The sequence below is a fragment of the Aristolochia californica genome, unplaced genomic scaffold, assembly GCF_029961685.1.
Source record: "Aristolochia californica isolate CCGP_79_NKW_82.1479 unplaced genomic scaffold, dmAriCali1.0.hap1 SCAF_14, whole genome shotgun sequence".
Lineage (NCBI taxonomy): Eukaryota > Viridiplantae > Streptophyta > Magnoliopsida > Piperales > Aristolochiaceae > Aristolochia > Aristolochia californica.
Window position 1 is genome coordinate 8,574,234 of NW_027181815.1, and position 15,541 is coordinate 8,589,774.

At 40.7% G+C, this 15,541-nt stretch overlaps 2 protein-coding genes across 9 annotated transcripts; one reads left to right on the forward strand and one right to left on the reverse strand.

Annotated features, from left to right (window-relative positions):
* Positions 1-1,077: 1,077 nt before the first annotated feature.
* Positions 1,078-7,130, forward strand: LOC137950325 (uncharacterized). 8 transcript variants are annotated; one of them, XM_068796725.1, is made up of 12 exons: positions 1,078-1,134; positions 1,407-1,463; positions 2,386-2,657; positions 2,755-3,415; positions 3,502-3,701; positions 3,776-4,020; positions 4,140-5,139; positions 5,426-5,539; positions 5,743-5,807; positions 5,892-6,562; positions 6,657-6,776; positions 6,885-7,130. In XM_068796725.1, the coding sequence occupies exons 2-7, from the start codon at positions 1,443-1,445 to the stop codon at positions 5,075-5,077; spliced, it is 2,337 nt and encodes a 778-aa protein (XP_068652826.1). In that variant the 5' UTR covers positions 1,078-1,134; positions 1,407-1,442; the 3' UTR covers positions 5,078-5,139; positions 5,426-5,539; positions 5,743-5,807; positions 5,892-6,562; positions 6,657-6,776; positions 6,885-7,130. The 8 variants fall into 8 exon arrangements, with proteins under 8 accessions (XP_068652826.1, XP_068652823.1, XP_068652825.1 ...); XM_068796722.1 differs by having other exon boundaries at positions 5,743-6,562; XM_068796724.1 differs by lacking the exon at positions 5,426-5,539 and having other exon boundaries at positions 5,743-6,315; positions 6,473-6,562.
* Positions 7,131-11,734: 4,604 nt separating this feature from the next.
* On the reverse strand, positions 11,735-14,653 carry LOC137949600 (leucine-rich repeat extensin-like protein 4). The gene has a single exon (XM_068795689.1). The coding sequence runs from the start codon at positions 14,414-14,416 to the stop codon at positions 12,143-12,145; it is 2,274 nt and encodes a 757-aa protein (XP_068651790.1). The 5' UTR covers positions 14,417-14,653; the 3' UTR covers positions 11,735-12,142.
* Positions 14,654-15,541: the final 888 nt, after the last annotated feature.

Genomic DNA, 15,541 nt, shown 5'->3' on the forward strand with positions numbered 1-15,541 from the left:
CAAGCCAAGGAGGTTATAATGGGCTCTCTAAGTATAACTAGATTTATTTTAATTATAAAAATAATTAAAAAAATATTAGCTTCTATTAAGATGGATATTTTTATTAAATTTAAATAAAAAATCTAATAGAAGCTAATTTTTTTTATTTATAAATGTGATTTATTTATTTTTATATATAATGACTAGATTGATATATTTTCATCATGTTATGTTTTTATTTAAATTTAATAAAAAATATCCATTTTAATAGAAGCTAATAATTTTTTTATTATTTGTAAATGTGATTTGTTTTTCTTTATATACAATGACTTGATTGATATATTTTCATATAAAAGTAGCTTGATTTATATCTTAAATGGTCATTCTTATGAGGGACCAATTCTTTATAATATCTAATTTAAATACATATATATATATATATATATTATTGCCAAGTAAATATAAATATTTTAATTTTTTTACCTGGTATTATTAATAAATAAAACATAGATCTTCTAAGAATAAAATAAAATAAAATAATATTCTAAAAATAAAATAACACTAGAGTAAGAAATTATAAGATAAAAAAATCTCCTAAGAATAAAATAACACAAAAAATACATATATTTAATGTTAAATAAATTAATTTATTATTATTTTTAATAACTTGTCATACATATTTTTCTCTTTGATAATAATTAAAATTTTCAAAAATTGAAATCCAATCAATTCACTTTTTTATAAAAAAAAAAGATAATAATATAATTATAGATAATGTTAAAAATAAAGTTATAATAATTTATAGAGTTTATATAAAGTTGATTATGAAGCTAAAGAACTTTTAACTTTAATTAACACGTGCGATTACCAAACTAGAGCTTTTATGGGACCCACGTAAAATTTTTGGGTCCACCTAGTCGATTCTTTTGATTCCTCGGTGCATTGATGCACCTGTAAACGAGATTCTGCTGTGTAATGACGAAAACAACTCTTACTGTGAGTTCTGTTTGTAATGGGTTTTTGGTTGATTTATTAAAGTTCAGGGGTAATAATGTTTGAGATCGTTGTCTCGACTGGGAGAAGTCATTTTGGGGGAAGAGAGAAGTCACTTGTGGAGAGTTCGTCGAGAGCTTCATCTGGAAGAGTTAAATACAGGTAATGATTTTTTCTTCTCCTTTGTCCTTTCTGCAGGCTTCTCTAAGAATATCCAGTGCGTCTTTGTTTGATTCATTTTTTTCTTTTTCTTTTTTTTTAAGGAAAACCCCTCTATTATGCTGATTCAATTGAATATTTCATTTGCATCAATGCGCTTTTTGTTCCTTGGTTCCTTAGACGATTGAATTGGTAGGATGATTAGTTTATCGTTTTTATTCATTTTGCTAAAGGCTGAATTATTTATGCTAGCAATTGTGTCATTTGTCGAATAGGTGCGCGCAATTTGGGTTTCGCCCCTTGAAGGAATCATGAAGGGTCATGATACAAAGGTACTGCTCTTTCTAAATGCAGCTGATTTCAACTTCATTATGAGTAAAGTTCGATATGAACACATAGTTTAGAAAGATAGTGAAATAAATTCCCCTTTTTAACTGTCCCATTGGTATTCTAACTCCTCAATATTGCTAAGTGTTTTCAATAGCTTAGTTTTGGGAAGGGTTTCTATGTGAATTCGCTATAATTAAAGGTTTATCATTTATGAGTGCTAATTTTACCATCTTGTTGTACTACAATTTTTCTTCAGGTAGTTTTTATCTGTTTTGCTTTAATCCAATCCATTGAAATGCTCTAAGGTCTTTGATATGTTTGAATTGATATTAAATGTTTCTCACAAATGCAAATTCACAATCCTAAGAAATTGTTTGATAGGGAATTGGATTTAGATAATTATGAACTGGATAAGGTTGAGACTTCTGTTTCATTTAGTTGGATGATTCTGCTTTAGTTTTATACTTTTCTGTTATTTTCATGTGAAAAATATTTTTTTATCATATAAAACTGTGTCTAAACTAGTTAATAATTGACTCTGGTCTAATCACACCGCTTTGTACTTGTGAGCACAAAATTTAAAAAGCTGAGCTACGTCTCCCAGGATTGCTCTTATGCTGTTAAAAAGAAGTCTCATAGACACTAGAAGCAGGCTACACAGATTAGAGTAAGCAGACGAAAGCATGGACTTTACCTAATGAGAGGTTACCATTGAGAGATCTATAGCTTGAGATGATTAAGATACTGAAGAATGAAAAAGTAGTCCTTCCTGTCCTTTGTTTAGCATAACGAACACATGGTAAAGCACGGAGTCCATTTGAGCAATAGAGTTGCTGCATTTCTTGAAAGAGATACAGATCAGCTTCAATGTTTCTATGATGTCTACTTGGAAATACCTTTATCTCATCTTTTCTTTCATTTCAGATGCCACGGATGGAAGATATCCTAAATCTTCCAGTGCAAGATCCTCCTTGTGCCGAATTTTCTGCAGCTCACCTAAATTGGGTTAAAATAGATGGTGGTCACCAAGGTGGCGATGATATTGCTCTCATTCCCTTCTGTAGAGTGGAGGATTTTGTAAAAGGTGAATCGACTAATGCTGAGTGCCCAGCTAGTTTCCGTATCGAATCTAGAAGAAAACGTCCTGAAGGAAGTGTTAGCAAGCCAAGGGTTGATGGTTATCTTGAATATACTTTGTACGCATCATTCATTTTTATCTATAACCTGAAAAAGCGTATTTTCTGTGGATTGTTTTTCTGATATATATTACTTTCATTCTTGCATATCATGTAGGTACTGGTGTTCATATGGTCCAGAAGATTATCGTGAATGTGATCCTAGTGTGAATGATGGACCAAACAGTAAACCATCATCAGGAAAGGGTAGCCGGCCAGGAAGGCGCCACTTGATGAGAGGCTGTCTTTGTCACTTTACTGTGAAACGTTTGTACACTCGCCCCTTACTAGCACTCATCATATATAATCAACGGAATCATGTGGATAAAAGTGGTGCTCCCTGTCATGGTTTATTGGATAGGGAGGCAGTTGGAACTCGGGCAATGTATGCTCCTAGAATTTCTGAGGAACTACGGCAAAGAATCTTGTCCATGCTTTATGTTGGGGTCTCTTTGGAGAGCATCATTCAGCATCACTTAGAAGAAGTGGAGAAGCATGGTGGGCCCAGCAATCGGGATGACTATCTCACTCGAAATGATGTGCGTAATATGGAACGAGTTGTTCGTCATTCAACACATGAATTACAAGCTAATGATATATACAGTGTAAGGATGTGGGTTCAACGGCACCAAAAATCTGTCTTTTCATTTCAAGATGATCCAAGTTCAGATTCATTCATTTTGGGAATACAAACAGAGTGGCAGTTGCAGCAGATGCTCCGCTATGGGCATAACTGTTACATTGCTTTGCATTCAACCTTTGGCTCAAACAGACTCCGGGTATAAAAAATTTTTTTCATCCTTGTGGTCTATTTATTTTATATTTTACCATAAACTGATGTGTGTTCTCATATTTCCACTGACAGTATCCCTTGTGTACTCTATTAGTCTTTGACTTGAGCCAAACCGCAATTCCTGTTGCATGGATCATTGCCTCGAGCTCTAATAACCAAGGAATGGACAGGTGGTTGGGCCCCCTTGTTGACAGAGTTCGAACAAAGGATCCTAGATGGAGACCTCATGCTCTCATAGTAGATGACCCCTATCTTGAAATCTCATTAATCAGGTATTTAGCGTTTGATTCTTCAGTGCATTGTCCTAATTATTAGTATTCATTGGAGTTGTAAATATTCTATCCAGAGACACTTTCCAGTGCCGTGTCTTGCTATCCCTTTGGCACATCAGAAGGTCATGGATGAGAGGACTGTTAAAGAAATGCTGCAATTTTGATGTGCAAAGGGAAATGTTGAAGCACCTAGGTCAGGTTCTTTACTGTACAAGGAGTGCCTCAAATGCCCCAGACCCTTTGGAGGAGTTTATGCAAATTTTTATCGACCAAAGTGATTTTATGGCTTATTTCAAGGAACGATGGCTGCCAAATATCGGTATTGACCATAGTTGATACAGCTTTTTAGTTGTTAATTTGTTAATTGAACAGCAAGTTGACAATTTTCTGCCACTCATGCATTGTTATTTAATGGACAAGTCACTTTTTGGTTTTCAGAGGCATGGGTAACGGCAGCAAAGACTCTCCCAATGGCAAATCAAGAATTTCATGCTGCAATTGAATCCTATCACTTGAGACTAAAAGCCAAACTCTTCGGAGACTCACAAGCTGCTTTCTGGGCGAGGCTTGACTGGCTGGTCCATACATTAACTACCACATTTCACTCTCTATATTGGTTTCAACACTATTCAGAGGAAAGTGTCTCCCTCAAAATCTCTAGAGACGAGTTATTTCTTCCAAATTCATGGCAGAGGGCATTACAAATTCCTGATCATGATGTTATATTTGATGAAGGTGATCTTCAATTTGTGAAGGTCATATCTCAATCGGATCGTAGATTAGCTTATACAATCTGGAATCCTGGTTTAGAATTTTCATTTTGTGATTGCCCATGGGCTAGGTTGGGAAATTTTTGCAAGCACTTAATAAAGGTTGGTATCATATGTAGAATTCGTCATGTTGCGAGACCATCATTATCTGCCCAAATTTATCGCCAGACCTTACTTGGTCTGCTGGCAAACCCTCCAGATGATCCAATTGTACTTGATCATGCCATTGTACATGCAACTAAGATGCAGCAGGAGCTTAAGGGCTTGGAAGAGCTATCCAGTGTTGGTTTGTTGCAGCCTCTTCCTCCAAATGAAATGAATGCCCTTTTAGGAAATGACCTACCAGGGTTTCCACAGGTAGGCATTGATGGGGTTGGTAAGCACAAGAGGCCAAGAACGTCAAGTACAGCAACAAATGTTTCTGGGCTTCAGCTGGACTTCAATGAACAGGTCTCTCCTACCTTAAATGCTTTGCCACCATTAAGCAGCAATCAGATGAGAGAGGTTCTTCATTTGCTTAAAGTGCCACAAGGTTTGAGTCAGAAGAATATTATTAATGAGGAAAATATTATTGGCAACTGTTATATTGGGCCTGATCTTGACTGATAACATAGTGACTGTCATCTTGGCATCTGCTTGTCCCTTTGCCGCCAGAGTTTTCCTAGATGGTAAGCTTCCCATGATGGATTCATCCAGTAGCTTTTATACACTTTCAGGTGTTGTCTGGTTATTATATTAGCAATTACTAACTTAAATTTGGATACGAAACTTATATCTAGTAGTCAATAGTAATGACCTTGCAGTCAGGTACTACTTTTTGCCTTTGCAATGATTGCAGTAATACCAGTCAAGTACTACTGCAAGCAATAAATTTTCCATTTATATTCCTGAAGATAAAGATTTTTTCCTTAATTTAGATGCTCCCATTAACAAATATGTTTTTAACCATTTCAGTACCATTGGCCTTATAGCTAGTCAAATGAGAAAATTGCCTTCGGTTTCACCCATTTCCTACACCAATCTGATCTCTGAGATGAGGACGAAGTCTTTGCATCAGGCCACCCAGAGGTGTGGCCCTTGTTGTCATCAGCTCTTTCCCTTGAGTTCAAATTGAGACATTTTTGCTCAAATCACTCTGGACTGCAAGTTTGCAGATCTTTAACAGATTCCGGAATGTGGAGATATTTTATTCCTTTTTTAGCATCTGTGTCTAGAAGCTATTTATTGTGCAATTTAGAATGGAATTGTGAAATTGGTGCTTACTTTTCCAGGGTTGAGCACTGCAAACGTGTGTGGAAGTTGAAGCTGGGACTATGCCCTCTTCATCATATATAAGGTTGGGATCAATGAGTTCTGGCCAGCCTGTTGAGCCTTGACATTTTGGAGCTTTTGACAAATTTTACTATTATCCCATGGCTAGGTGTGCAAGATTCTTATTCTTCTAACCCCTATGATGCGGTGCACCTGTTGTAGAGAAGTTCTAGGACCACATCAGCATGCTTCAAGGCAAGGCAACTTGTATTTACACAGATTATTCTCTCTTCTTTGGAGGCTTCACTTTACTTATATATGGCAGGTGGATTTACTTATACTCAACCTGCTTTGGTTTAAAGTTGCTGTTATTCTAATTATGGATATCATTTCTTGTTCTTTCTAAGATGTTTCAGGTTAAGCACAACTAGTTTGTTTGCGCGTAAAAGTGTGCCCAAATGTGCTTGGAGGGAACATTGTTAGAATTTCCCTATCCTTTCTTAATATTGGCCAAATTGTATTTCTACATCCTATATGGGAGAATGGTCCCGTTCTGTTGATGATTGTCACTAGAAAATGCTAATGTGAAGGAAGTATCTTACTTCCAGAGCTAAAATGAAAAAAAAAAAAAATTGTTGTTGTTTTCCTTTTTTTTCTTTTCTATCCCATCATATGGACTATCTACTTGGTATTTCTTTCTCTGCTGGCGATGTGCTGATCATTATACTTCAATTACTTTGTTTTGATTAGGTTGAAGCGGAATCTTGGTACTGGCCACTGTTGTACAATTTGTCCAATTGTTTTTCTGCACAAGTCTCGAGCAGTTCAGCTCCATCATTGGTAATCAAAGAGATTTCAGATGCAAATCATTACATCTTGCCTTTTCAGTTGGTGCTGATACAGTTTTTCTTTTTTGTTCATGTTGTGGTTCTAGGACTGTTGACCCTGAGTCTGCTGTCAAGACTGAACACTGGGAGCTTTTAGAAGAAAAGCAGGACTACCTGCAAAAAGTTGAAATTGGGCTGGAGCTGGTGCAGAAAATTACTGTTTACAGGTAGTTGCTAGAATTCGAGATTTAAATTTGCTTCTTTCACTGGTTTTTGGCGTAACTGAAATCTCTTGATGACATCAAATTTTACCTTTTGCCACGTGGTTTGTGCAGAAATTATCACATAAAGAAAGGAGTTCCTGGTGAGCCAAGGAGTTGCTTTGAAGCTAGACTCTCATTAGTTTTCAACAATTTAGTTGGTGAGTTTCGTTTTACTTGTAACTCTGTATACTCCATTGTTTCTCAGCCATGTATAAAATATAAAAATAATATAGAAGTTAAATGGTATGTAATATCATTGTTTTCATGGTCGTCTGGAAGCTGGTCATGTTGTCATAAACACTGCAAATTATTCCTTATTCCAACTGAAGAACCAAAGCATATAAATAACTTGGTTCTTGATGTTGAAAAATGTATAATAAGTTTCCAAGTTATGAAAAACCCGGAATTAAGCTTCTAAATTTGGCTGGGGTTCAGGAGTATTAGTTCATGATATATAAGTTACTCAAAATATTTATCTCTTCCTCTTGATTCTGACTGTTCTGAAGTGGGTTTTGCCATCTGTGAGCAGCTCGTTTATTCTTGCATCTTAACTTCCTTTTTGGTAGTTCCAGTGCCCCCTTCATGTATTTGCCTCCGACACACATTTCAATGCTCTGGCCTCGATCTGCTGTACTCTTCACTCAGGTAGGACCGAGTTTTAACTCAGTCAGGCAGAAGGTTCAGAAACTGTTTGTCGGTGATCCTCCTCTTAGGTGAACCATATACTTTCTCAGAAGATCTGAACCAGTTCACAAGAAATCCGCTTGGCCCTCTTTGATTTTCCTGTATGAAAGGAAAGATATCGAGTGCAACCGACACATTTCCTTTGTTTGGTTTGCTGGATCTCCAATGATTCTTGCAGCAATTTGGGTTTTTGGGCAGATATGAGGTGGCATGAAAAGTACTGAGAGCCACAATCAGCAATAAGTAGGGAAATTTGTTGGTAGGTGGAGCTTAGGGAAAGAGCTCACGGGGAATATGAAAATCACAGAAAGGGTTTTGACATACCTCTTTGCTTTCTACCTTTTGTGGGCTTTGAGAGATATTTCAGATTGGAAAGGACGGCTCATGACAATGCCTGCCAACTGCTTGAAACATTGCCACAGAGGGGCCTGCAGCAATTGGTCGGCGCCAGAGTGCGTCTTTAAACCAAAGGTCTCTAGTCAATGCTGTCTGATCTTTACCTACCAAAAGGGTGGCTGCATGGAGATTGCCCTTAATCATCAAAAGGGTTAGTGCCCCACTATCATTTCTATGTTCAGGTTAGTGCATATATCACTTAGGAGTGGACCAATGGCATTTAGCCGCATCTAAGATTGAAACCTTCTTTTCTGGTTTGCAAATTGGTTAAAGTAAACATAATTTTTCATCAATTTATTTTCTTACAATGCTTCAAACAATTAAGCAAAAGGAAAAAAAAAAAAAAAAACACTTGTTTCTGACCTATCTGTAAAATAATTTTGAGAAACACTCATTTTTACCAAAATAGCCTTGTAAGTGTTTGTTTCGATCAGGAAAACACAAAATGTTACATTCAGGAATGAAGTTTGTGGGGTGGATGTGAGTAGTCAATGATAGTCAAACATCGAGGATGTGGTTCATCTTACAAGGGGTTGAATGTTTTAGGCCATCTTAGGGGGGCAATTTAGTCTTTTGTGAGTATAAGGACTTGAATGTTATAGGCCATCTAAAGGGGGCAAATTAGTCTTTTTGTGAGTAAAAGGACTTGGTAGATCTTACAAGAGGTACAATCTTTTAGGCCATTTGAGGGGGGCAAATTAGTCTTTTTGTGAGTATAAGGACTTGGTAGATCTTACAAGGGGTAGAATGTTATAGGCCATCTGAGGGGGGCAATTTAGTCTTTTTGTGAGTATAAGGACTAGGTAAATCTTAGAAGGGGTAGAATGTTATAGGCCATCTGGGGGGGGGGGGCAATTTAGTCTTTTCGTGTGTATAAGGACTTGGTAGATCTTACAAGGGGTAGAATGTTATAGGCCATATGAGGGGGGCAATTTGGTCTTTTTGTGAGTATAAGGACTAGGTAGATCTTACAAGGGGTAGAATGTTATAGGCCATCTAAAGGGGGCAATTTAGTATTTTTTGTGAGTATAAGGACTTGTAGATAATTGAGTAGCTTGAGAGGTAGAGTTGTCAAAGTTGTTAGTAGAAGTGGGGCATAATGGGGGTGAGGAGAATTATCCTCTAGCAAATTGCCATTTTAAGCAACTACCATGTTAGTTTGGTTAAAGGTTAAGGGTGGGGGTGTCTCTAGTCAAGGGTCTCCCCCACAACATGCCTATTCTCATTAAAAAACAAGAAATGAGGTGTGAGAAGGGTGGATAATGTTTGATGGTGGCTTATGGAAATGAGAAGGGCATTTAGAGTGGGAAGGACTCAATTGAGAGGTTTAGGTTACTATCACTTTAGCTTGGTTTGTAATGAATTGGAGCAACCCTTGTCATAAAATTAAATTACTATACTTTTAATTGAAGAATTTTTCAATTATAACTTGTTAGATTTTGTAATCCCAAATAGGGTCCTATTGTTAAGAGTTGCTCATCCATTGCTACTTTCTCATTAGTGAAAACTCACAAAATCTTTCAATTTTTCGATAAAAGTTATTAGATGATAATAGTATATTTTTAAAATTTTTAATGTAATTATTCAAAAATATTTACTTTTAAGTAAAAAAAGGGCTTTCCTCCTTCCTTTTCGAATCCTCTCCCCTCCAATTGTCTCAATCGAGTCGACTCGAACATGCCAAATAACCTACAACATAAGTCGATACATGACATGACCTACACGATTTTAATTTGAGTTTTTGCTTAATGTAGGGTTTAACCAAGTTGATCCGAATCCGAACTAGTTCAATGATACATAAACATGAATTTTCTGTAATTTTTTTGAAATTTATAGTAATTAATTACACAAAAAAATATAATTAATTTTTTTTAGGTAATTTTTTTAAGTCACTAAAAAGACTTTAAATTACAAAACTGTAAGAAATCTATAACAAAGAAAAACATTTCTAAGCTGTTATTGGCAAACAAGGGCAATCAGTAGGCCTTAGAACACCAGCCTAAAGTGAAGGAAGTCGTCGCATTTGATACCTTCCTTCCCCCATTAACAAACTGTAAAGTGGAAAAAAGTAAAGCTGAAGATTCGAGTATTCTAATGACTAACTTTCTTCCTCTTTGTCATTGTTCAATTTAGCCATTTAAAACCCTTAAATGCATTAACTCTTAAGAACTTTCTTGACTGCAAACGGGAAGTAGCAGAAGGCGCCACTAGAGCACCGAATGTTTTCGAAATTTGAATCAGTATCTGAAGCATCTATTCTATTTTCAAATGAAAAAAGTGACGATCGATGACTGGTTTAAAGCGCGTCAATTTTGGGATCTTCTGCTTGTTAATTCTCTGATCAACCAAGTCAAGGTCTGCCATTAGAGCTCCATCAAAGAAAGCAAAAGCGGCCAAATGCCGCCACATCTAATGAAAGCTGTTATCTTCAGTCAAATAAAAATGAAAAGGGGCCAACAAGAAGAAGGCCGGTACCGTTGGGTGTTAAGCTTCTCGCTAAACAATTGAAGTTGCCATAATTATAAAAACATGGGATGTCCTTCTGGGAGGGAGCCTTTCAATGGTCTGAAAATGACTCCCCTAGTTACAGCGAAATAAATTTCAACTACCCCCTTCTCATGAGAAGAGATGGGAATCGCAAGCCTCACACGGTGAATGGGCGATTTGTGGACATAAAGTTTGCCTTCTTTCGTCGTCTCTCTCTCTTGGACCTCCGGATTGAATTCGAGGAGAGACTGAACCGAGAATGCGTGAAAGTAATTAATGGGAGAAGAAGACGAGAGGTAGGTAAGCAAAAGTAGAAAGAGAAATGAAAAGCAGATTCACTTCCGTTTCTTTCTGTCAGAGACCCGCACCAAGTGTTCGGGTTTCTCTTGCCGCCATTCTCGCCGTGACCTGTCAACAAATTTCAGTTGGGTTTTCCTCAAATTCTTTCTATTAAATTTCAACTACTCTGCTGCCGTCGGAGATTTTTTTTAATGAAGAGGGTTGATCATCTAATGGATAGTATAAAGTTCGAGATTGCGTCGTCGAGATACAGACAGTGACGGAAACCCCACATTTGATTCGATTCTGTGTTGCCGTCTAAAGTTTGACATCTCGCTTCGTTGCCTTTGCCGTTTATATACCAGAAAAGGATTTCGCCATGAAAATTTCAAGAACAGAGCTCTTTCCTCGAAAGGATTCATGATAGGAAGATTCCAAAGGGATGCTTCGACCATCTGCTTAATTTTCGATTTTATTTCTTTAATGAATCCATGGAGAGCTGAGAAAACGGTAATGAGAGAATCAATCAGGTAGGGCAAAGATAATTAGACAAAGATGGGTGATAGCATCGCAAGGGAAACCTGTCGAAATTGAAGGCGTCACAATATTCAATGATTCTTTAATCCACTCTGTGATGAGTGAAAGCTGGAAGGATTTGCATTCAGACCAACCAGCAGCGTGATTTCTAACCGTGATTTGAAAACAACTTGGACTTTAACAGGCTGAAAACGAAGGCCAGCACCATATGAGATTTTGAGCTGTGCTTTCGCTTTCTGGAGCTGGCACCCAGCTTCCTCCTGATGTGAGAGGGTCAAAGAGAAATCCCATCTTTGAAAGATTTAAGTTTTGATCGTGAGTGAAGCAGAAAAAGGGAACGGCAGGCAGAAATTAGATAAAAAAAACTGGGAAATGTGCCTGGAAAATTGCAAGCTGCTGGGTCCTTCCGGCAGAAATTAGAGAAGAAAGAACCCCGCAGGCAGAAAAGATAAAAAAACAAGCACCAGAAGAAGAAGCACACGGCAAGCTCTCAAAGAGTAAACATCAAATTATGAACGAGAAAGAAAAAGAGGAACATATATAAAAGAGAGAATACCCACTTATCCTTGATGAATCTCATTCTATACATTACACTTCCCTGCACCTACATTCAACCATTTTATTCACAACAGAAATTATCCATAATTGAAATAAATTATGTGGGACCTTCTGCTCCTCTCTCTCCCTTCCGGCCTCTCTCCGTTTCCCGGATCGTCTTACAAGTTCATCATCAGTACAAGGCTCGACTGGACGCACACTCCAGCCTTGTATAGTTTATCTGGCAACAACCATTGCCGGCAAAGAAAGAAGGGGGGTAACGGGGTAACCAGATGAATTTGAGGGAAAAGAGGTAATAAGAAGCCATGACCAGTCAAAATAAATCCAATGTTTCCTCTTCGATTTCTAAGGGGGAGCAGCAGGAGGAAAATTCTCAAATCTCAAAAGAATCAATAATACGGAGGTGGTGGTGGAGACGCGTATGACACCCCAAAGATTGGTGGCAATGGGCCTTCGTATACAGGTGAAGGAGGCGGTGGGCTCTCATAAACAGGGGCCGGAGGCGGAGGTGAACTATACTGATATGGCGGTGACGGTGGAGGAGAGGATGGTGGAGGTGGGTTTTCACATGGAAGTGGCGGAGGCGGTGACGGTGACGGTGGAGGTGGCGATGCGTAGTGAACAGGGGGAGGTGGAGGCGGAGAATGTGGTGGAGGTGGAGGCGAGCTGTATACATAAGGTGGTGGTGGAGATGGCGAAGGAGGTGGAGGTGAACTGTATACGACCGGAGGTGGCGGTGGAGGCGGTGACGGAGAAGGTGGAGGCAGATAGTGAACAGGTGGAGGGGGGGACTCTTGTGGCGGCGGTTCAATGCACGGGGGAGATGGCGGTGGCTCAATGCACGGAGGTGGCGGTGGAGGTGAATTCGGTGGTGGAGGCGGCGGTGGAGAGCTGTAATAGGACGGTGGCGGAGGAGGTGAGTTTGGCGGAGGCGGTGGTGAATGTGGTGGGGGTGGTGGAGAGTAGGTAGGAGGCGGCGGTGAATAGTAGTAGTATGGTGGAGGAGGTGGTGGAGATGACATTGGTGGTGAAGGGGGCGGTGGTGAATTAGGTGGAGGGGGCGGTGGTGATCGTACACAGTAAACTGGTGGAGGCGGGGATGGCGGAGGGGGGCAAGGAGGAGGCGGGGAAGGGGATGGTGGTGGAGGTGAAGGCGGAGGCGGGGAAGGTGGCGGAGGAGAGGGCGATGGAGGAGGAGGAGACGGCGGAGGTGGGGACGGTGGTGGTGGAGAAGGGGAAGGAGGCGGAGGTGAAAACACCGGCGGAGGTGGGCTATAAACGGGTGGTGGTGGAGGTGAAAATACAGGGGGTGGTGGTGGAGGTGAAAATATAGGGGGCGGTGGTGGAGGTGAAAATATAGGGGGTGGTGGTGGAGGTGAAAATACAGGGGGTGGTGGTGGAGGTGAAAAGACAGGGGGTGGTGGAGGAGGAGAAGGAGGCGGTGGCGGAGGCAAAGAAGGAACAAACGGAGCGCACCTAAAGGAATTGCAGTTGACGGGACGGGACAAAAATGACTTACATTGCTTGGCCGATCTTTGAGCTGGCCGTTCCGAGAAGCAATTTCTCCGGTCGTCCAGGTCCGGCAACCTCAGACACGTTGGCGGCTCTCCGGTGAAGAAATTGTAAGAAAACGTGAAATTCTGCAAATTGGGCAGCTGACAGATGCTCTGCGGAATCTTGCCAGAGAGCAAATTGTGCGCCACGTTCAACTGCTCCAAGCTCGTCATCCCACCGATGGAGTCCGGCAGAGGGCCAAGCAGCTCGTTGAAGCTCACATCCAGAACAGTCAAACTCTTCAGCAGCCCAATCTCCGACGGGAAGCACGACCGGAACTTATTGTTCATAAAGATAATCTCGTTCAAGGTATCGGACATATTGCCCAAACTCGCCGGAACACAGCCGTGGAACCGGTTATTCGCCAGCACGATGACGGACACCGGCGAGTTACCGATATTAGCAGGCAGATCAAAGGCGAAACGGTTGTGATTAATGAAAATGGCGTCCAGATCCTTATCAAACAGCTCCTTGGGCACTTTGCCCTCGAATTCGTTAAATCTGAGATCCAAGAACTTGAGCAAAGGAAGCTTGAGAACAAGAGTAGGGAACCGCCCCGCAAACCGGTTATTACTCAGATCGAGCTCAAAGAGGAGCTTCAGGCGGACAAACTTGTGAGGCAGAGTCCCGCAGAAACGGTTGGAGTTAATGTGAAAGAGAGCGAGATCGGTAAGCAAACCCAGCTCCTCCGGCAGGTATCCAGCAATATCTCCATGGTTGAGATCGATCCCAGCGACGGTCCTGACAGTGGGGTCGTCGAGCGAGGGCGAGCAGAAGACGCCGGTATAGTTACAGACACCGGATCCGACCCAGTCGCCGGTAAGATTCAAGGGATCCGAGAGAATAGCCAGCTTCCATGCCTGCAAAGCAATGTAGGCGTTGCGCAGGCGAGGATTCTCGAACTGGAGAGATGGATCAACGGTGACATTCTCCCCTCGGTCCCCATACTCATCCCTGTAGTAAAGCAGCTGGCGCTGCCGGATAAATCGCGCTTCCACATCTGTAAGACCCTCCCCGGAGAAGCCCAAGAGCAAGGGCAGAGAGCAGAGGAAAACAAGAGCAAACAAGAGAAAATGCCGCTGAAAATGGAGTCTCTGTCTCTCCTTCATCTCATCATTCAACGATAAGAAAACTCACTGTAAACACCACAAGACCCAAAAAGAGAAAAAATGCAAAAAGCCTTCTCCGGAACCACAGCTTGGTTTCCAGAAACGGTAGAGAAGAAGGGGAATGAAGAGGAAGAAGGAGAGAGAGGCGAGGAGTAATGGTTGTCGTTTTAGGGATTTGGGAGAGAGTAAAATAAGAAGATGAGAGCCAGCTAAAGCACAGCTCAAAAGCCACCAGGCACTTCTCCAGTCTCCTCCTTATTATCTTCCTTTTCTCTATTTATCTACTTTTTTGCTGGTTTTCCAAATTTTCGTACCAGGTACAGTCGACTCCGACTCCGACTCCGACTCCGACTCGTCTCGACCCGGACCCGAAACAGCCTTTCGAAACCGCTTCCGGTTTTCTCTCCCTCCTTTTGTCCCGACTACTTGCGAGATTTCTCGGAGCTTAAAAGTTAAAAAAAAAAAATTGTAATTTTGAGCCTTTTAGGGGTCAAAATCTGAAAATGTTAAAGTAAAAAAAAACAAAGGAGAGACCACGAAACTGTAATTAACGAACTAACAAGGATGTGATGTGATGTGATGTGATGTATAATTCCAATTTTCTCCCCTAAAGAAACCCCACCACACTCGATTAGTCCTACTCGACAGCGGGTCCCTTTCACAGAATCGCACCCCGGGTCACCGAGTCGAGTAGGAAGACGACATCATTCAACTAAGCACGTGAGTGGGCCCACGCGTCACGTCCTGCACGGCTGGATCGTCGGTGGTACTGTGCCCCGTCCGCGTCCCCGTGACGACCTAACCCCCAGCGTCTCCTATTTTATTATTCCCTTTCTACCCCTATCTTTTCCACAATTCCCACGCGCTTTTAAGTCTCTCTTTTTATTTTTATTATCGAAAAGATATAATTAATTAAAGTTTTGGTCTCCTTTGAAGGCTGATAACGGATGCGTCGTCTCGCCCCGGCTTCACGCTGTCTTCCACCATGATGCGTGTATGAATCTAACTAATCATGAGCCGCATGTGCGCCGAACTATCCGGACCGTCGGATGCGCGCAGCGGGACCCGCGGGACGCCACGTAGGCCGCCACCAAACGAACGATGACAAAAGGACAGCAGGCTCGC

Bases quoted from the DNA above. Each gene is read 5' to 3' on its own strand.
- LOC137950325 (XM_068796722.1), top strand. From the start codon at position 1,443: ATGAAGGGTCATGATACAAAG. The intron at 2,658-2,754 runs GTACGCATCATT...CATATCATGTAG, and splicing joins GGTTATCTTGAATATACTTT to GTACTGGTGTTCATATGGTC. The intron at 3,416-3,501 runs GTATAAAAAATT...TTCCACTGACAG, and splicing joins TTGGCTCAAACAGACTCCGG to TATCCCTTGTGTACTCTATT.
- LOC137949600 (XM_068795689.1), bottom strand. From the start codon at position 14,416: ATGAAGGAGAGACAGAGACTCCATTTTCAGCGGCATTTTCTCTTGTTT.